Raw genomic sequence first — 22,240 nt, 5'->3', positions numbered from 1 at the left:
CACCACCTGGAAGCATCTACATCAGCAGAACTCCCAGCCAATCAGGGTGCACATCTAGACCAGCCCCTCTTTCAACCAATCGGGGAAGAGAGCAGGAGCTTTGAACAGCTGTCAAACTGTATAAGACATCTTGCTTTCTCTGTATGTTTATACTTCTACATTTTGAAGCATCTGCTTGTACTGACATCCCTTTTGGCTTGATTGAATAAAACTCTGTGGTTTGTCTTCAACCTGTGTGTTTCTCTGTCCTGGCCATTCAGTTTAGCATACACTCGCTGGGCATGGATCCTTCATATCTTATCCACTTCAGTAACTTTCTACTTTCCCTTGTCTTCTAGCCACTTGGAGGAGAGGGTGACTGCCATTGAGGAGCTCAGGCAGATGAAGGCAGTCATTCAGCAGCTCTTGACTCAGTGCACTTCCCCCACTACATGATTTTCCTCTACCCCTTGTAAATATCTCCCTTTCTTTCCCCCAATCTATTGTTAATTATATGTACATGTGTTTTTATGAGAAATATACATTTTGTAGTTATTTTATTAAAGTATGTGTATGTTTTGTCTCTCTTCAGCAAGGCAAGGTGGTAAGTGGAAGCTGTGGTGGGGGACCTAAATGTGAGAGAGCTCTGCTGGGGAATGGGAAAGATGGTGCCTTAGCAAGGTTCTTTAAAAGTGAGAGAGGACCTAGCACCTAGTTGCAGTGTGACTGGTAACAGTGGGTCCTGATATCTCTGTCTGAATCTGGGTGTTGCGGGGCGGAGGTGATGTATCCCTGGGAGTCCAGCTCCGTGGAAGCATTATTTATTTATTTATTTATTTCCGTTATTTCTATGCCACTCTTCTCACCTAAAGGTACTCAGGGCGGCTCACAATCTGGCAAAATTCAATGCCAGTATAGAGTACAAAAGATAAAACAGGCAATTAAAACAATCAGTTTAACATAATACAATAAATACATTTAAAACAGTACAGTAAAAATACTTAAACCATTCGTCCACAAAAACCTTGCACGTAAACCTTAATACGGACCAAATTAAATGATGGAAATAAAGATGTGATCCATGGCACTGGCAGTGGCTGCTAAAGCAGCTGTTCTTCTTTCTCTCCTCCTCCAGTGTTCTGCAAGCTTCACTGTTTCAGGTAGCATGATGTTCTGATTTGTCACTGTGGTATCTGGAATAAAGAAGGAGTGAGAATCACAGTACTTGGCCATGTTGTTGTTTTTTCATTCAGTTGTTTCCGACTCTTTGTGACCTCATGGACCAGCCCACACCAGAGCTTCCTGTCAGCCATCGCCACCCTCAGTTCCTTCAAGGTCAAGCCAGTCACTTCATGGATTCTATCCATCCATCTTGCCCTTGATCGACCTCTCTTCCTTTTTCCTTCCATTTTCCCCAGCATCATGAACTTTTCCAAGCTTTCATGTCTTTTCATTATGTGGTCAAAGTACTTCATCTTTGCCTCTAACATCCTTCCCTCCAGTGAGCAGCCGGGCATTATTTCCTGGAGGATGGACTGGTTGGATCTTCTTGCAGTCCAAGGCACTCTCAGGATTTTCTTCCAACACCACAGTTCAAAAGCATCTATCTTCCTTTGCTCAACCTTCCATATGGTCCAGCTCCCGCATCTGCATTACTATGGGGAATACCATTGCTTTAACTATGCGGGCCTTTGTTACCAGTGTGAGGTCTCTGCTCTTCACTATTTTATCGAGGTTGGCCATTGCTCTCCTTCCAAGCAGTAAACGTATTCTCATTTTCTGGCTGCTATCTGCATCTGCAGTGATCTTCATGCCTAGAAATATAAAATCATTTTTGTTTTTGATCATGCCCAATTTTGCTTGAAATTTACCTCTGATGTTTCTGATTTTCTGGAAGAGGTCTCTTGTCCTTCCTATTCTATTGTCTTTTTCCACTTCCATGCATTGTTTGTTTAAAAATAGTTCCTTGTCTCTTCTGGCTTACCTCTGGAATTGTGTATTTCATTGGGCATATCTCCCCTTATCACTGTTTTCTTTCACCTTCCTTCTTTCTTGGGCTACTTCCAGTGTCTCAGCAGACAACCATCTTGCCTTCTTGGTTTTCTTTTTCTTTGGGATGTACTTTGTTGTCACCTCCTGAACAATGTTGTGAACTTTTGTCCATAGTTCTTTTGGGACTTTATTTATTAAATCTAGTCCCTGAAATCTATTCTTCACTTCCACTGCATATTCACTAGGAATATTTGTGAGGTCATATCTAACTGGTCTGTGTATTTTTTCCCAATCTCTTTAGTCTGATTCTAAATTGTGCAATAAGAAGTTTGTGATCTGAACTACAGTCAGCTCCAGGTCTTGTTTTCACCAACTGAATTGATGTCCGCCACCTTTGGCTGCAAAGGATGTAGTCAATCTGATTTCGGTGTTGACCATCTGTGAAGTCCATGCATAAAGCCGTCTTTTAGGTTGTTGGAAAACCTGTGTTATGCACAGTGAATTTTCCTGGCAAAATTCTATTAGCCTAAATCCTGCTTCATTTTGTTGTTCCAAACTATGCTTGCTTGTGATCCCAGTTCTCATTTGACTGCCCACCTTAGCATTCCAATCTCCTGTGATGAAAATAATGTCTCTTTTTTTGGTGTATTATCCAGTAGGTGCTGCAGATCCTCATAGAACTGATCTAATTCTGATTCTTCAGCAGCTGTGGTTGGGACGTATATTTGGATCACTGTGATGTTAAATGGCTTACCTTGAACTCGAATGGAGATCATTCTGTCATTTTTTGGGTTGTATCCAAGCACTGCTTTAGCAACTTTATTATTAATTATGAAGGCTACTCCATTTCTTCGGTGTTCCTCTTGTCCACAGTAGTAGATCTGGTGGTCATCTGTTGTGAAGTGGGCCATTCCAGTCCATTTCAGTTCACTGACTCCCAGAACATCTATCTTTAATCTTGGCATGTCATCAATAACCAAGTCCATTTTTCCCTGGCTCATAGATCTTACATTCCAGGTTCCTATAGTGTGTTGATCTTTAGAACATCGGATTTGTCGTTCACCTCCAGCACCGTCAGCCATTAGCCTTCCTTTTGGCTTCATCACATCTGGGGCTTCATCACATTTTTAGCCATCACATCTGTGGCTAGTTAAGCTTATCCTCTGTTCCTCCCCAGTAGCATTTTGACCATCTTCCGACCTGGGAATCCCATCTTCCGATGGTATACCAACATGTCTCTGGTTGTACTGATCCATTTAGTTTTCATGGCAAGAATACTGGGGTGGGTTGCCATTACCTTCCCCAGGGATCGTATTTAGTCTGACCCCTCTGCCATTACCTTCCCATCTTGGGTGCCCCTTCACAATTTAGCTCATGGCATAATCGAGGTGCTCAAGCCTCAGCACCGCGTCAAGGTAACAATCCTTTGCAGGGGTATTACATACATATATCAAGCATGGAACAAGGAAGGGAGATGAGAAGCAGGCATGGTAGAGAGTTGGCCACTCTTGGGGGGGAGGGGCAAAAAGGTTTGGTGGATGTCATCAGTCCTATGTGCATGCTTCCCATCGGGGGGAATGTGGAGTATATTGATGTGTTGGGAGTAGAAATGTTGCAGAGAATGGGTGTACACAGTGTGTTTATGATTTGGATGTGCACATGTGTGCATTAGTTGTCAAGGCAGATGGAATTGTATCTTGCTCATCTGCTGCTATTGGACTCCAGATTAACTCACACTCAAAGTCTCTAGCTTGTTGTTCCTTGTGCTCTCCTTGCTTGCAGCCATTGCACATCTTTCCATAGGGGAGAGAGGTGAGTGAGGGCTTCCCTGCAAGCACCCAGAGGATCTCTCTCTCTACTGAAATGATGTGTTTGTGGGATCTTCTATAGGGGTGAAGGTGATTATATTTGCTCTGCTTTCATGAGGTCTGTTGTGTCCCCTGTGGTTTGGGAGAAAGCACACACATGCATCATTCCCTCATGTACAAACCACTGGGTGAAAGAGTTTCCTTTCCTTGGAACTCTGTGGCAGGTTCTTGGCACTCTGCCACTGACTTGTGGAAGCTTGAATAACTGAGATCCTGCAGATGCTGGTGCTCCTAGTCAGATGTTTGGGGTAAATGGTGGCATCTCTGGATATGACATTTCTCTTTAAAAGTGAGGGAAAGTCTAGCACATAGCTGCAGTGTGGCTCAGATGGCTTTTTGGGGATCTTGTGTGGCACTATAGCACATGCCCATTATCTTCAAAATGAGCATAGTGGCAGTATTCCACTATGGGTGTTGTGGTCCAGACCTCCCTATATTTCTGTCTGAGAGTCTTACTCTTGTTCTATACTCCTTTTCCCTCATCTTCTCTGTAATTCCCTTGACCACATAAATATTCCAGTGAGATTCATGGAATGGATCCTGCATTGTTTGTTCTCCACAGATGGTGTCGTGGTCTAAAGTCTCTGCTATGGTCCCCCATTTCCATGATTAGGTGTTGACATGCCAGATAGCATTGAGCTGAAAAAGGCAGTGAAGAAGTGCACACATGCACTTCAGCTAGCTGTGCTGTGAAACAAACATCCAGAGCCCCCATCCAGAGCCCCTCAACCCCATTTCTAAACCCGTTTCCTCACAGAAATGCACTTGAAGATTGAAGGGAGGGAGGAGCAAGCTTGTTTTCTGCTGCCCTGCAGACTAGGACACGGAACAATGGCTTCAAACTACAGGAAAGGAGATTCCACCTGAACATCAGGAAGAACTTCCTCACTGTGAGAGCTGTTCGGCAGTGGAACTCTCTGCCCCGGACTGTGGTGGAGGCTCCTTCTTTGGAGGCTTTTAAACAGAGGCTGGATGGCCATCTGTCAGGGGTGCTTTGAATGCGATTTCCTGCTTCTTGGCAGGGGGTTGGACTGGATGGCCCATGAGGTCTCTTCCAACTCTACTATTCTATGATTCTATGAAGCACCTCCCCAGTTCTTGACTCAATTTGATCTTGAGATTTTGATTGCATGTCAACAAACTGATGTGCATTATCTGGCCTAATTTGGAATATTGTTTGAATTCTGTTGTCCTAGTTTAAGAATTCAGGGGTGCAATGTAATGCATGTTTGCATCATGTGGATACCATTGTTTTATCTGTTTTCAACTCATATAGTCATTATATAGACTACCCCCTAGTTTTTATGATATTTGCAACACTATTCCCCTTAACATTAATTCACTACTTTCAAGCCTTTTTTAAAAATGGGGCAGGAGCTTGGTAGATAGCAACATTCATTCAGATACTTTCAATTTTAGCCTACTTTACTCACAACTCACAGCCAATAATAAAAAATGTCCATTACATACAGTGACCTATTAAGCAGCATATTTACCACATCAAAACAGAACTTGAGTAAGTGCTTTGAGATATAATAAATTTTGACAGGTCACAAATCATCTAGCTACATGACAAAGGGAAATCAAAAAAGCATGCAGTATAAATTGCACAACCCCGACCCTTATTTAAAATTGTTCAAGATTAAGCCCAAATCAACAAGGGCAATGTAACAGTGGCAGTCCTATAATACCAAACCAGTTCCCGTGCCACTGAGCCATGCGATTGCCATCCCGACACCAGGCTGGCTCGGTGAGGCCATCCTCCAGTCTCCAAGCCAACTTGGCTATGTAGACCACGGTGATCTTAATCTGGAATACTCAATTCCAGATCAGCATTAGTGTTTGTGGCTCATGTAGATAAGTCCTTATACTGTAATAAAATACATGCAATCATTTCATTTTGTAAAGGAAAGAAAAGCAAAATAATTGGTTTTTGCTCACAAATTAGAGACATCATGTCATGAAATACATACTCAGCATTAGGAACTGTTATACAGTGGGCCAAATATCCCTCAGCAAAGAGAAAATCAAACAGCACAATTTTGAAAGATAATAAGGAATGAATGCCTCCAGTAGTCATCCAGTAGTTCTCCAATTCAAGATCTACCACAACTATATAGAACAGAGAAAATTGAAGATCTACAAAATGATTGGTTTGGTGGCTTAAAATTAATCACTAACTTCTCTTTCCATAAGCAAAAGCAATTTTAATAGATATTACAGATGTCAAAATAGAATTAATCATCTATTCAGATAAGTCATCTCTCTTGATGATCTGGTGTACAAGGTTATCCTCTCACAAAATCATGATCTGGAGATTTAACTCCAATCTATTGCTCAATTATTTGTTTAGAGGGAACCTTTTTTTAAAGGAAGATTTTTACCCAATACCTAAATACTTAGAAACCTTATTGTGGGATACTTTGAAATTAATTCTGACAAGTCATTTCATACAGGGAAATGGGAGGATGAAATAGAAAATTGAAGTCTAACATCAGCTTTTTCGAGAAAACACACATACATATACCCAAATAACCAGATTGTTTTAAATACAGTAATAAGAAGGCTGAACAAACACACCTTGAACAAAGCCTTATAACTACAAATTTGGAAACAAACAACCCAAATTGCTATTATATGTATAGTTTTTGAACCCTTTAATAATGTCAATTAAAATTATTAAATTGATTTGAACCCTCTAGATATTAATAATTGCTATACATAATCTGGTGGGCGCCTACAGAACATAAAAGTATATAGGTCAATTGCATGCATAAAGCAGGATGCCAAGATTTTCTCATCTTTATCATCAAACTAATCGATTTCTTCATAACAGATTATTTTAAGTATGTTTTATGCTCAGTCATATATTAGTATATACCAGTGATAGCCAACCTATGACACGCGTGTCAGCACTGACACGCCTAGCCATTTTTGCTGACACGCTGCTGCATGCAGATTGATTGGATGACTAACGTCTTTTGTGGCCAAATGTAGTGATTTGATCCAGTGGTTTTGTTGTTTAGTCCATGGGAATTATGCACATTACATTACATATCTATATATATAAAAGGGTAATGAAATTTCGGCCTAGGACAAAACAACAAAACTACACATCCCAGAAACACTAAACTTGGCAGCACAACCCCTCATCCATGCCTCTATGTTCATACAACAAAAAGAAAAGAAAAATAAAGTCCTAATTAGAGGGAGAGGAATAATTGTTTTTATCCAATTGCTGACAGTTAGAAGACTAAGCTCCGCCCACTTGGTCTCCTAGCAACCCACTCAGCCCAGGGCACAGGCAGAGTTAGACCTCACTTAGGCCTCTTCCACACTGCCTATAAAATACAGATTATCAGATTTTAACTGGATTATATGGCAGTGTAGATTCAAGGCCCTTCCATACAGCTATATAACCCATTTATAATGGACTTAATGTCAGGGGAAAACCTTTACACTTTACCTTAACTACCACCAATTCCTCAATACTTTATTTCCCATACCACCATACTTTGCCACAGCAACGCGTGGCCGGGCACAGCTAGTATATATATATAAAATCATTATATTATTATTCTATTATTATTGTAGTATATTATTATATTATTACTATTATATTATTATTATTATTATTATATTCATTATTCGTGACTACATTGAAACTACAATAGAGAGAAATCAGCGTGGAAATTGCAAGAGGTACCATAGATTGTTGTACATGGAAATAATGGTAGTAAATACTTTTTGATTTATTAAATAGTTATATATTACAATTATACATTTTTGTTATTTAAATCATACATATTGCGAAATTATGGGTTTTTTTCTCAAAGTGACACACCACCCAAGTCATGCTAGGTTTTTTTGGTGAATTTTGACACACCGAGCACCAAAGGTTGCCCATCACTGGTATATACAATACACAGAAAAATGAAGGTTACCCAGAATACTGAGAATATTTTCACTGAGTAGAAAAGCTATTCCTGATTAACATTTGAAGGAAAATAATTTTGATGATACTTGTATTAATCATTGCACAATTATATGGAAACACTATCATATGAACCAAGAAATTTTTAAAAATGGATGCAAACATATTTTCTTTTGATTTCTTTATCTCTGTTTTGATTCCAGAGGACAAAGTATGGACTACTGTGCATCATGATCTGCAGGAGAGATTTTCAGTGGTAAGCAACAGACCAGAGAAGCATGCTTTGATACAGCTAAATTACAGTGCAACCGCAGATCAGATCTCTGCCATCACAGGGAGTGCTGAATATTGTGAGCAGTTCATCTCTTATTCCTGTAAACTGTCAAGGCTTCTCAACACACCAGGTAAGTTCAAAACAGTATGTCATTAATGTGCTTAATCAGTTTTCTGTGCCTACTTAGCCAAGCAGTGTGATGCCAGTTTGTATTTCTCAAGAATTGACTAAAACCAAAATGCATCTCTTAGGCCATTTCATTTTTCTTGGCCCTTGCCCTTTCTGAAAAGTCCCACCAACAATCAGAATTGTCTTTCCACAAATGTGTCCGGTACTAGAAGTGGCCCCACTTCCAGGCGATGGGTGGTCACTAGTCATTGGCTGCCGATAGATTCACGATTGTTCGTGTGCTGTGGAGGATTTTCTGGAAGGTGTCGCTATCCCTATAAAAGGTAGCGCAGGGCTGTTCAAAGTGGCTGCTTTTGACAAGAGATGTTGTTCGAGAGATGTAGTACAACAAGATTTTGTTGTCATCATTGTTGCAAGAGCGGTGCCTAAAATGGCGGAACTTAGAAACGGTGTGTTGAACATGAGAAACGACAATTTCAGTCAAAGTGTCAGGAAAGTTACTTTTTTGTTGAACATAATGGAAAACCGCAGTGTGTTATCTGTTGTCAAGTTTTATGTGTTTCGAAGGAGTATAAATGAGTGAAAACTATACCAGCTTGCATAAATCAAAATTTTCTCTGCAAATGTTATTGCCTTTTTGGCAGTACATATGTGTGTGAATGTTTTTCTGCTCTCAAACAAATTAAATCAAAACAGAGAAATCAAATTGAAAGTGCTTCACTGGAATCGAGCCTGAGACTTTGCCTTACTAAACTTACAGTGGACATTGATAAACTTGTATCAGGGAAACAGTACCAATCATCATATTGATTTCTCAATTGTAAAATGAAGTGGTATATAAACTAGTATATTAAACTTCTTTTAATAAAAAGAACTAATAAAAGTTTTTGAATACAATACATTTTCTTTCTGGAATATATCTGGCCCCCACATTCCTGTACTAAAGTTTGATTGGCCCTCGGGTAGCTAAAGGTTGGACCACACTGTCTTAGACTATTGCACAAGGAAGGTAAATCACAATTGCATCAGGATAATAGTGCCTTCAGTTGGCATTTATTGTATGAGATCAACATTCGCAAATTGGTGTTGCATGAGAAACTTTTAAAAGGTATTGTTTTTATTATCACAAACAAATCTGTTCATGACCTCATTTCTTGCGTCTGTCATGCTATGATTTCCTATGTGAAGGTTTAAGTACACTTTTATGCAGACTCTGGGTGGTCAATGGGCTTACTTTGGATGTGGCTTAGATGCCCCTTGCTAACCAGTGATCAAGGAAAAGACACAGATATTTCAATTTAGTATGAGACATTTAAAGGTGTGACACAACTGCAGTTTGCAAGGGTGTGGTGGAAGAGGCAGCAGAAAGTGAGTTTTTCTCTTTGGGAAAACCTCTTCAGTTCCAGAGAGGCATTTTGGAAGCATTTGTTGGAAGAGTTTGTTGAACTAAGATTTGGGGTAAGGCTGTTTGTTGGGTGGACGTTTGCTTCCTTGCTTATTGGATCACAATCCAAAATGGCCTTTATAAGTTAGAGAGCTGGGCCAAATCTAATAAGCTGAATTTCAACGAGAAATGTAAGATAGAAAAAAAATGAAATGCACGGACATACGATGGGTGACATCTAGCTTGAAAACATTACATATGAAAAGGAGTCTTATATTAGTAGACCACAAACTGAACATGAGTTAGGAGTGTGATCCCTCTTCTAACATCTCACAAGGATGGGAGCATCATCAGATTGTTCTGAAGATACCCCACCCATGAGGTACAGCAGAGCATGTAAGAAAGTTCTCATACCCATCCTTACGTGTTCAAAGCTTGTGGTGTCTTTGAATAATTCCAAAGAAGCCACTGCACTTGTGGGATGGCAGTGGGGAGAGGGAGAGATTCATTCCTCATGACTACAGTGTCTTTGAAATATTCTGAAGATGCACCCACCCAGTGGGAATGACTGGCAGTGAGCCATGGATCTCCCCAAGATGACACATTCGCCCATTTGAAATGTCCCCAAGGCTCCTCATTCCTGGGAAGTGGCAGCTTGGGGAGGGAGTATTCACAATTTTTACACTTCCGTGAATATGGCTGTCTCACTGTATCTGTTCATCACTCAAACACAGTGGGCTTTCAAACTCTTATTTAACTGTTTTAAACCCAAATATATTATATCCATCTAAGTCAAACCATTCCATTGAATAACCCTCCACTATAAACTCCTCTCTTGTCTATAACCTGTACTGATCTTTATCTAGTAATATCAAGTCCTAATACGTTAGTCATTTTCCGTCAAAAGGAATTTCTCTTCTGAATCATGTGGAGAGCACCATAAAATCTTTGAATAAAATCTGTTCTTCCAGACTCGCAACAGTGATTCCCTTACAAAACTATTATTAAAACTTGCATCTGCTTTTATTTTAACATACTAAAGAAAGGCATGTATCCAAAATTTCAAACCAGCACTCTCTAGTTGCAATAAACTTTTGTTTTTCAGTATTAACCACCCTTTCAGGAACTAGAGTTTGGCCAGTCTTTCAGCCATGTCAAACATAATAGTCCATTTTCAGGTTGGACAAACCCATATCCACTCTTTTCTTATGTTCTTGCAAAAATCTTGAGTCTGGCTCTGGGTGTCATCCCTTAACCAAATGAAAGATTTGCCAATGAAAGTTGGCAAATCTTTTTGCCATAGTTTAAATATAATGTCATTTGGTATGATTGGTAAAGACTGAAATAAAATGAAAAGTCATTTTGGGATTCTGGAAGGATGTATCCTGAAATAGGTAGAAGGTGGTTTGCGAGGATTCTTGGAATGATTCTTGCAGGTGGAGGTTAAAAGGGAGATACCTCAATCGTTTCCACTGTTTGTTTTTTCATCCTTTTTGAAAAGATAAATGCATCCCTGAAGTTCAATGGGATCTTGGCCATCATAAAATACTTTTTCAAAAAGCTTATGGAGTTGTTGTCTCAGCTCGGGCCCAACTTCTTTAAGAATTTCAACAAGGTTCCCAACAGGTCTGCTAGCTTTGTTATTTGTTAACTGGTTAATGGCTTTACTGACTTCCTTCAAACTAGGCAATACTGCAAGCTCATCCCTGTTTTGTTGGTGGTGGATTTGTGATAAAACTTCTTCAGCCACTTAGCAGCACAGTATAAAGAAGACCCAGAGACAGGAGAGCAAACCATCGAAGAGCCAAGCAGCTTGCTTTTACGACTGTTTATCATATTGTTTGACATGAAAAAATACAGCACTATCAATGTTAGTTGCTCTTTATATAAAACCACAAACAACACCCAGGATATTAACCAGGGCAGATGGGGGGAAAGGAGAAGGTGAGAAATTAATGCAAGAAAATGCAGGTAGGTGCAGATGCTGTTTTGGTTTAAGCCAGTGGTTCTCAACTTGGGGTCCCCAGATGTTTTTGGCCTACAGTTCCCATAAATCCCAGCCAGTTTACCAGCTGTTGAGAACCACTGATCTAATCCATCAGGGGGTAAAGTGGGTCATGGGGGCTCTGTGTGCCAAGTTTGGTCTTTATCAGTCATTGGCAGGGGTTGCAGTGGTCTCAGGAAGTGAGTGAAGGTACTTCAAGTCCCATCATCCTTGGTCTGTCCTCCCCCAAACTACACCAGGATGTCAAGTGGGTCATGGGGGGGGGGGGGTCTGAGTGCCCAGTTTGGTCCTGATCTGTCATTAGTTTGAGTAACAGTGGCCTGTGGGAGACAAAGCATTTGTAAGTACTGAAAATCCCATAATCTTTGGTCTATCCTCCCCCAAACTGCTACAGTGTGTAAAGTGTGTCTTTTGGGATATGTGTACCAAATTTGGTTCTGTTCTACCATTCCTGCCAGTGGCAGTGGTCTCAGGAAGTATGTGAAAGTACTGCAAATCCGTGATTTATTCTCCCCCAAACTGTACTAAGGTGTAAAGTGGGTCATGTGGGTTCTGTCTGCCAAGTTTAGTCCAAGTCCATCATTTGTGGGGATCACAGTTGTCTGCAGAAGTGGCAGCCAATCAGAAAGCTGCCACATACACCACCGCTGCCAGCTCCAGATTAGTTAATCATTTCAAATAACAATCTGCCTCCTAAAATAAAATACAAACTTCTTAAAATCTATCCTTATTACACACTAGAAAATCAGATCATCATACAGTAGATGGAGAAACCACCATACCTAAATTGGGTTATTTTTCAAATTATGACCCTGTGTCAGAAGCTGTTTGAAATGCAGTTCTATAGCGAGATGCAAACTAGCGTGTCAAAATCCATCTAAGTCAAGGAGAACCGAGATTTCTAAATTAAGGGACCATGTCTGGATTTTTATTCTTAGTACCATTTGCTAATTGATATTCAAAAATCTATTTCACATTGACCAATCATTGCTGAATTTTTGACAAACTGAAGTCAGTTTACTTCCAAATCTTCCAAAAAAAATTTCGTGGTGGACTATTAGTCCTACTTATCCTTATGTACTTCTTCCACATCATAGCTATTTTAGACAGGAAGAGGCTTTTTAAAAAGACAAACAGAACAGTGAATGAGTCAGAGGTTTAACTACTGGAGTTAAAGCGGCTTTGGAAAGTTCATGTACATGTCTCCTTTCCCCCGGAGAGGTTTAGTAAACTTGTGATTTAAAAAAATGATTGTTGTTATCATTTCTTACCTTCTTCTACCTATTTTTTTTTTTTTGCCGCATAACATTGTGTATTACATATTAACTTAGAAAGTGGCTTGCTTCTGTGATACCTGCTTGTATTTTCTAAAGTTGAAAAAATGTTTCCCAAAAGTTAAAAGTATTGCAAGGTAGTGGAAACAGACTGGCTGACAGGATTTGGGGCATTTTTACAGGGACACTTTATCCCAGGGCCAATCTGAAATGTTGAATTCCTCCCCTTTCTACACATATCTCCAAGTATTCTCCTTCAATTCTTTTTTTTTTCTTTTTCCCCTTCTTTCACTTTCAATTTTGGAATATTTTCTTCAAGCACCACCCATTTCCCTTGAATTCATGTCCTATTGGAGGTTCTTAGTATGTTGCAGCACTGACAACTATCCCTTGAAAGTGGATAGAGATCCTCTGGTAGTAACCAAAGCACAATTTGGAAAATGCTGCCTTAGACCATCCAACTTTTAAAAGATCATGTGTGAAACTTCATCACAAGATGCTTATAGTGATAAAAGAGATCATTTGTTTCTTGCAGGGACAATTTTTTTGGCACAAGAACTACAACAATGTGCATCATTTGGGAAGGCAAACAAACACAGATTGAGAGCTCAGTGCCTTATGATAGTGGTCCATTTGTCCCCCGGGTATTTTGGATTTGAACTCCTAGATATTCTGACAGTTGTCTAAGCTTCTGGGAATTGATGTTCCAAACACCTGGAGGACCAAAAGTTGGAAACAACTGCAGAAGAGCCTGCAGAAGAGAAGGCTGAGAGGAGACATGATAGCCATGTACAAATATGTGAGGGGAAGTCATAGGGAGGAGGGAGCAAGCTTGTTTTCTGCTGCCCTGCAGACTAGGACACGGAAAAATAGCTTCAAACTACAGGAAAGGAGATTCCACCTGATCATCAGGAAGAACTTCCTCACTGTGAGGGCTGGGGAATGAAGAATGTCCTAAGCCCTGCCTGACCTTTACATCTACCTCTCTGCAAGTGGGGAGAAATGTGGTTGGAGGCTACTTGAATAGCTTCAATACCACCCTGAACATCAGGAAGAACTTCCTCACTGTGAGAGCTGTTCGGCAGTGGAACTCTCTCCCCCGGTCTGTGGTGGAGGCTCCTTCTTTGGAGGCTTTTAAACAGAGGCTGGATGGCCGTCTGTCGGGGGTGCTTTGAATGCAATTTCCTGCTTCTTGGCAGGGGGTTGGACTGGATGGCCCATGAGGTCTCTTCCAACTCTACTATTCTATAATTCTATGATTCTATGATTCTACAACCGAGATCTTGTGGTGTTAACATATCACTATACAGACAATCCCATAAACACCACAAGATCTCCCACACAGATCTGGATCAGACAAATACCATCTGGATCTGCTCTAGTTCTGTGAGAGGTCCTAAGATAATACGGGTTCTAAACTCCTATCTTAACCTTCAGTTTTGTGTAAAGAACAGCTTGATAGGATGCAGTTAAATAATTCCATTTGAGCAAGAAACAAGAAAGGCAGTAAACTCCAAGGTGGATGTGACTGAAACCACTGTTACAATTATTCTTCATGAGGACATGTTTGAAACAACTCTTACAATTATTCTTCATGAGGACAAGCACACATAATTCATGGCATGCCGAGCCAAAGAATAAATTACATGAAATCGTGCAGTAAAGCCAACAGAACAAATGAAGTATGTGCTTCTCAGTGGGGAAGAAGTACCTTTGAAACTGCCATAAATCGGAAATCTTCTCGATAACAAATATCAGAGCAGTAAACTTCACTGTGAGATCCATTTATGCTTCTTCTCACTGCCCAGAGGGAGAATTCATTGCATGCATCTTAGGACAGAGTTTAACCTAACCAATGATTTATAGCGATTCACAATTCTAGCAGAGTGAGGAAGACAATTTGAACTTTTGTGCTGGAGGAAAATCCTGAGAGTGCCTTGGACCGCAAGAAGATCCAACCAGTCCATCCTCCAGGAAATAATGACCGGCTGCTCACTGGAGGGAAGGATATTAGAGGCAAAGATGAAGTATTTTGGCCACATCATGAGAAGACAGGAAAGCTTGGAAAAGATCTTGATGCTGGGGAAAATGGAAGGAAAAAGGAAGAAAGGCCAACCAAGGACGAGATGGATGGACGGTATCCTTAAAGTGACTGGCTTGACCTTGAAGGAACTGGGGGCAGCGACGGCCAACAGGGAGCTCTGGCGTGGACTGGTCCATGAGGTCACAAAGAGTTGGAGACGACTGTGTGAATAAAGAAGAAAAAGAAGAAGAGGAAGACAATATAAAATGTTCTTGGGAAAAAAAATCAGTTAATGATGATGGTGTGTTGGTCAGTGTTGCTATCTTCACACAAAAGATAAAGTGAATAGAGATTATGAAACCAACTAGATTATGAATATTCTAAAAGAACAATCTACAAGAAATATTTGGACAGACTATCAATTAGACTTCAAGCTGTTGTTATAAGTATGTGAAATATTGAGAACTGACCAATGAATAAAATAGAATTTATTATTGATTTTATTTATTGAAGGTATAGCTCACCTTTCTCCCAATATGGGATTCAGGGCACCTAAAACAATGGCTTCTGCTCTGACCTACCTATACAATGCAATGTTTCCATATATGTTTCCACAGGTAGTTTCAGATGAAACATGGGAATGATGGTTATCAAACTACAGTAGAGTCTCACTTATCCAACACTCTCTTATCCAACGTTCTGGATTATCCAATGCATTTTTGTAGTCAATGTTTTCAATACATCGTGCTATTTTGGTGCTAAATTCGTAAATACAGTAATTACTACATAGCATTACTGTGTATTGAACTACTTTTTCTGTCAAATTTGTTGTATAACATGATGTTTTGGTGCTTAATTTGTAAAATCATAACCTAAATTGATGTTTAATAGGCTTTTCCTTAATCTCTCCTTATGATCCAACATATTCGCTTATCCAACGTTCTGCCAACCCGTTTACGTTGGATAAGCGAGACTCTACTGCAGTATTGATTTGTTCATACAATGGACACATAGCTCATGAGTTTTTTTATGAGGCACTTTACTCCAACAAGAATGAGTAACAATCTACATTGCAATTAACAAGGCAATGAAATTGGTTTGTCAATTTCAGCTTGTTACTACTTGTGAACTACTTCACATCCTTAGAAGAAGTTGTTTAATGTTGCATTAGTTTCCTGTTAAAAATGCATTTGAATGAATTCAAAATGGATTCTCTAACAGCTTTAAATGCTAACGCAGTTTTATTTATTTTCTCCAAAATCTGCTATTAGAATGTTTTTTTAAATTATTGAATTGTATTGATATTACCATTAGTGTGGAAAGCCATCAGTGACAAGCTATTATGCACCTACAAGTTGTATCAATATTGATATTGATTTGAGTTAATGGATCCTTTTAAAGTTTTCATTGGAAATGTTTCTATATCCTTATGTATATAATAGTAGTGTAGCGGAAGCTTTGTGCTACGGTCCTTGCGAGCGCAGTGGAGGGATTGGAGACGGACAACTGGAGTATTTCCAAGAAAGCATTTTTATTTGGCAAGTGGCCACTAGGGTTCCCCCTCGCACCAAATAAGTGCTTTCCCAGGGAGAACCCCCAGCGGCGGGCTGAGTAAATATTTATACACACTACAGGGTTCGGGTTATGCCCGCCCACAAGCAAATTCATTGGCTTAGAGTTGTGACGCTGCTTGACTTGCATCCAATCAGCGCTGACCAGCGGCCCGGGCACACTCTTTCTGTGCCGTGTTCACAATCATTCAGAGCGCCTGCGTGCGCATGCGCTGTTTGTTTATCTTTAGCTTTCATTTCTTCAGAAACACATGATTTCCCAGAAACCACATGTTTCTGTGAGTTTATGCACCCGGGTCGCTAGCCGTCGCCATCTCTGCCCATATATGGTATTTCCTGGGGTTCTTTAACCTCCCGCCTCACTCCCCCATTTTCTTTTTGCGAAGCACGTGTACAAAAGCTGAAGCAAAGCATTATGGTTCCATCCAATCCCGCTTGGCTTGGAGTATGGCTATCTTTTCTCCAGGTAAAGATTGTGTGACACACCTAGTACACATTTGCATCATTATTGGAGTCCAGCACATAACTATGAGAACAATGAACAATCCTAAAATCCCTACCAACAATATGTCCTTCAACCATTCTACTGAGGGTAACCAGCTAGTCACCCAGGAGAAGGGAGACCAACCTTCTACTTCATGGACATTATTGTAAATTAGCTTTTGCAATGACTCGATGTCATCTTCAATAGTACTATTCAAGTTATGAAATTTCACTACACAACGCCCTCTAACCATGGCGCATAAACCCCCCCTGGCCACCAGTAGGTAGTCAAGGGCCAGCTTATGCTGTAGGGCCATCTGGCTGATTTCTTCTACTTCAGACTGGATTTCCTGGAAAATTTTACCAGTGGCATTTATGGACTTTTCAAGACGGCAAGTCAGGCCTAGAACACTTCTACGATTTGCTTGAGCTACAATCCCTGGGTAGGCACTCAGGGTCAACAAGCCTGTGATCAGGCCTCCTCCTACACGGGAGGCTTCTGAACCTGACAGGGCCTTGTTAATTATGACCTCATCCGAACATTCTGGTCCTAGAGGGCCTGTTTGCACAATGTCCCGTTTCAGGCGCTGATGCCTTTTGTGTAAGACCTGAACTGGGAATGTCAAATAACCCACACCGACACACTGGTAGTTGCCGGGGTGATAATTTGTGGCCCATTTATCAAAGAAAAACCATAGATTTGGATCCCTAATTTGCCATAACGGACAGAGGCTTTGACCTAGGCTCAGTTGGGTTAATTGTTTCAGTATGTTCATATAAGATTTTAGGCCCTCAATAGAATCATTCACACTAAATGTAGGATAATCTGGATACATGCTAGCCCACTCGGTTGCGGTTAGATTTAATCGTGAGACATAAGATGTATTAAATCGTCCATGTAGATAGAACCGGTCTCGACAATGGGAGTAATTGCCTAATCGGGAAAAGAACGCCTGCCTAGTTCCCCAGTGTCTCCACTCAGAATTCCATATTCCCGATCCTCCACAAAAGAAGCACAAACCCCTGGTGGAGGTATGGTATCTAAACCGTCGAAACCGAGTTTGATTTATTTTTTGCGGTATGCTAGAAAACACGGTAGGTGGACCCTCCTGAGCCTTGGACAATCCCTCCAACACAATCTGTGGTTCATCAATTAAATCGGGAAGAAATGAAAAATCTCCTATGGTGAGGGGGTGTTCATATATTAATGCTACCTCTTTCCCGTGCTGCTCAAACATATAATTGGCATGTTCTTTTATCCAATTCCCATGTGCTCTTTTTCCAAAAGAGAGAATAAAACTCAGCACAAATAATATACCAAACACAGTACGCTTTCCTCCCCTCCTCATAACTTGTCTCCCACTTTTTCCTCTCAAAATGTCTAGCCACCATCTCCCGGAGAGCGCCTTTGTTGGGCCATGCTGCGACATACTTGACCACCGACGCTCCGTTGCACCCTAAGGGATCAGCTTCATTGCCTTGTTGACCCCTTAGGGAGTTACCGGATGATCCTGAGTCTCAGGTCCTCACCAGGAACTCGCTCCGTCCGCCACTCCTCAGGTGCTAGTTTTACACGGGTGTAATGTATCCACGGCTTAATCTCCTTCACCTTCACTGCAGTGGGGGTAGACAGGAGCACAACATAGGGTCCTCGCCACTTGGGTCCCAATGGCTCAATCTTCCAATCCTTGACCAGAACCTCGTCACCTGGTGAAAAACAATGTAGAGGTGTGGTAGGGAATGGTGGGTTCAATTCAGAAATGTATTTTTCTAACTGCTGCATTTGTCTGCCCAAAGCCTGAACCTGGGCCAATGTCTGTTTCTCTCCTATGAGGTGTTGCTCAGCTCCTGTCTCTAAGGCTCCCTTCAAGTTCAAAGGGGGTCGTCCATAGAGTCTTTCAAAAGGGGAGAGTCCTGTCCGTTTGTGTGGTGTACATCTGATTCCTAATAATGCCATGAGCAAAACCACCGTCCACGGCAATCCTGTCTCTTGGCAAAGTTTCCCAAGCTGAGCCTTTAATGTCCTATTCATTCTTTCCACTTTTCCAGAAGATTGGGGTCTATATGCACAATGTAACTTCCATTTTATGCCCAAAATTCTACATAATCCTTGCACGGCCTGTTGAATATATGCGGGGCCATTATCTGATCCAATTTCTAAGGGTATGCCAAATCTGGGAATAAAATCTTTCATTAGAGCTCTTGAAACCTCCACAGCCTTCTCAGTCCTTGTAGGGTAAGCCTCCACCCATCCTGTGTATGTGTCCACGAACACCAGTAAATATTTGTATCCTTTGTATGGGGGCATTTCTGTAAAGTCAGTGACTAAAGCTTCAAAGGGTACCCCACCCACATGTTGGACTCCTGGTGGCTTGAGGGGTCCTTCTCTGGGGTTATTTTTGATACATGTCCAGCATCTTCGGGCTGCTGCTGCTGTTAGGCTATGTAATCCATCGATATATAACTGTCGTCCTAGCAGATTTGCCAATGCCGTTTTTCCTAAATGTGTGTTTTGGTGCATGTGTTGGACTAAGTGCCATGCCAAGTCCTTAGGGACGTAGACACGGGCGTCTGGCATCACTATGAGTTCTCCTGACGACTGACCCTTCTCCTTTAAGGCCCATTCTTCTTCCTCTGGTGTATATGTAACTTTATGTTCAGTTAATTCTACCTGTAGGGCCATTACCTGATGTTCAATATGGGGCAGCCTAGCTGCCTCTTTGGCTGCCAGATCAGCCTGCCTATTTCCTTGCACTACGGGATCGTCTCCACGTTGGTGCCCTTTACAATGCATCACAGCCACCTGCCTTGGCTTCCAAACCGCCTCCAGGAGATCCACAATCTCTCCAGCATGTTTCACGCACTTTCCTCCAGACGTGAGGAGCCCGCGCTCCTTGTACAGTGCTCCGTGTGCGTGGAGGGTAGTGAAGGCATATTTTGAGTCTGTGTAGACGTTAACCCGCTTTCCGCTTGACAATTCCAACGCTCGGGTCAGGGCAATCAATTCGGCCTTCTGGGCAGAAGTCCCTGGGGGCAGTGACCCTGCTTCCAGCGTCTCTCCCCCCCACCGGACAACCGCATAACCTGAGTGTCTTTGATTATTTTCCATAAAGGAGCTTCCATCTGTGAACAGAGTGTCGTCCACCTTAGTCAGTGGCACATCCTTCAAATCCGGTCGACTGGAGAATACCTCGTCCATCACCTAGGCACACTGATGGATCGTGGTGTCTCCTGGAGTCGGGAGCAGAGTGGCCGGATTCAGAGTGGAGCAAGTCTCCAGGGTCACCAGTGGGTTGTCACACAACAATCCCTCGTATTTCATTAACCTCTCACTTGTGAGCCAGCGCGGTCCCTTAGTGTCTAACAGTGCCTTAACGCTATGGGGCACCTTAACTGTCAGTGGCTGTCCTAGGGTCAATTTATTCGCTTCTTTGATTAAATCTACCGATGCTGCCACAGCCCTCAGGCAAGGTGGCAATCCACGAGCCACTGTGTCCAATTGCTTTGACAAGTAGGCAATCGGCCTTTGCCATGAACCTAGTGGTTGGGTCAATACTCCAACCGCTGTTCCTTCCCGCTCTGCAGCGAACAGAGTGAATGGTTTTTCCAAATCGGGCAGTCCTAATGCTGGAGATGACATCAATGCTTTTTTTAATGCCTTAAACGCCTGTTGACATTCTTCTGTCCATTCAAACGGATCTTCTCTTCCACCTCTCGTAGCCTGGTACAGCGGCTTAGCCAACACGGCGTAGTTGGGGATCCACTGTCTGCAATATCCTGCTGATCCCAAAAATTCCCGCACCTGTCGCCGGGTACTGGGAGTGGGGATGGCACAAACAACTTCCTTTCTTTCAGCTCCTAACATCTTCTTTCCTTCGGTCAGATGGAACCCCAAATATTTCACCGTGGGACAGCACAACTGGGCCTTTTTCCTTGACACTTTGTAACCCTTCTCTTCTAATTCCTTGAGTAGCCTCAAAGTATGCTCTCTACTGCCCTCTAGTGTCCGTCAAGCGACAAGCAGGTCATCTACGTACTGAAGCCAAATTCCCTCTTCTTTAGGTATTACAAAATCCTGTAAGTCTTTGGCCAGGGCTTGACCAAAAATGGTCGGGCTGTCCCGGAACCCCTGAGGAAGGCGTGTCCAAACATACTGGGTCCTTTGCCCTGACTGCTGAGATTCCCATTGGAAAGCAAAGATCGGTTGGGATACAGGGGCCAATCGAATGCAAAAGAATGCATCCTTTAAATCCAATACAGTAAACCATTTGGCAAATGCTGGTACTAGACTCATCATGATGTATGGATTAGGCACTACTGGGGTTAGGGGAACGGTGACTTGATTTACAGCCCGCAAATCTTGAACTGGGCGATATTCTCCTTGTCCTCCAGGTTTCTTGACTGGGAGCAGGGGCGTGTTCCACGGGGAACTGCATGGTACCAATATCCCATGCTGCAGAAGTCGCTCTAGATGCTTTCTGATCCCCTGCACCGCCTCTCGACTGACGGGATACTGTGGCTTACATATGGGTCCCATTCCTCTTTTCACTTCCACCACCACCGGTGGAACATATTTAGCTAATCCTGGAGGATTATCTTCTGCCCATACTAAAAGAGTCTCATGCCATGGCCACTGTATTTCTTCAGTAAAAATCCTAACTTGAAACAGTCTCCATTCCTCTTCCATAGGAAATGATATTTCCATTTGTCCATTCTTCATGAACTGGAGTTGTGCTTGTAATTTTGATAAAATGTCCCTTCCCAACAAAGGGACTGGGCAGTCTGGAAGATATAACATCTTATGCTTGACCTGATGTCCGGCCAGATTGCAGGTGCGTTCCTTGAGGAAGGGGCACTTCTGGGTCTTCCCAGACACCCCTATTACTTTCGTAGTTTCCCGAGTTGGTGGACTAATTTTTGTATTTACCACTGATTTTTCGGCACCTGTGTCCACTAAAAAGTCCAATTGTTGGTCCCCGATTTCAAGTGTGACCATCGGCTCCCCGGGGTCCAACAAAACAAGAGCCTGGCTTCCTCATTCCTCTCCTCCATCCATATCTTCCCATTCTTCTTCCATCACAGCTGCTGCAGCTATCACCTCTCTCGCAGGAAAAGGTACGTAGTTTCCACGTCCTCTTCCCCTTCCTGGGTTTCTTCCTCTCTCAGGCCTTCCTCTTCCTCTCGGTCCTTCCTGACTTCCTTCTTTTCCTTCTGGGCATTCACCTTTCCAGTGTCCAAACTTCTTACATTTAGCACATTGGTCTCGACCTAACCTCCGAGGGGGCCCTCTTCTTCCTCCTTGTCCCCCTCTGGCATATCCTCCT

General features: G+C 42.0%; 1 protein-coding gene across 2 annotated transcripts in view; it reads left to right on the top strand.

Moving 5' to 3' along the window:
• Positions 1-22,240, top strand: part of cntnap2 (contactin associated protein 2) — a 924,912-nt gene that overhangs the window by 796,552 nt on the left and 106,120 nt on the right. For both annotated transcript variants that reach the window (XM_008112904.3, XM_008112906.3), the window contains one exon: positions 7,977-8,177. In XM_008112904.3, the coding sequence (XP_008111111.1) occupies positions 7,977-8,177 (201 nt within the window). The remainder of the gene's footprint in view (positions 1-7,976; positions 8,178-22,240) is intronic.

The sequence above is a fragment of the Anolis carolinensis genome, chromosome 6 (assembly GCF_035594765.1).
Source record: "Anolis carolinensis isolate JA03-04 chromosome 6, rAnoCar3.1.pri, whole genome shotgun sequence".
Lineage (NCBI taxonomy): Eukaryota > Metazoa > Chordata > Lepidosauria > Squamata > Dactyloidae > Anolis > Anolis carolinensis.
The sequence above is the reverse complement of the archived record's forward strand: the minus strand, read 5'-3'. Positions and strand labels throughout refer to the sequence as shown.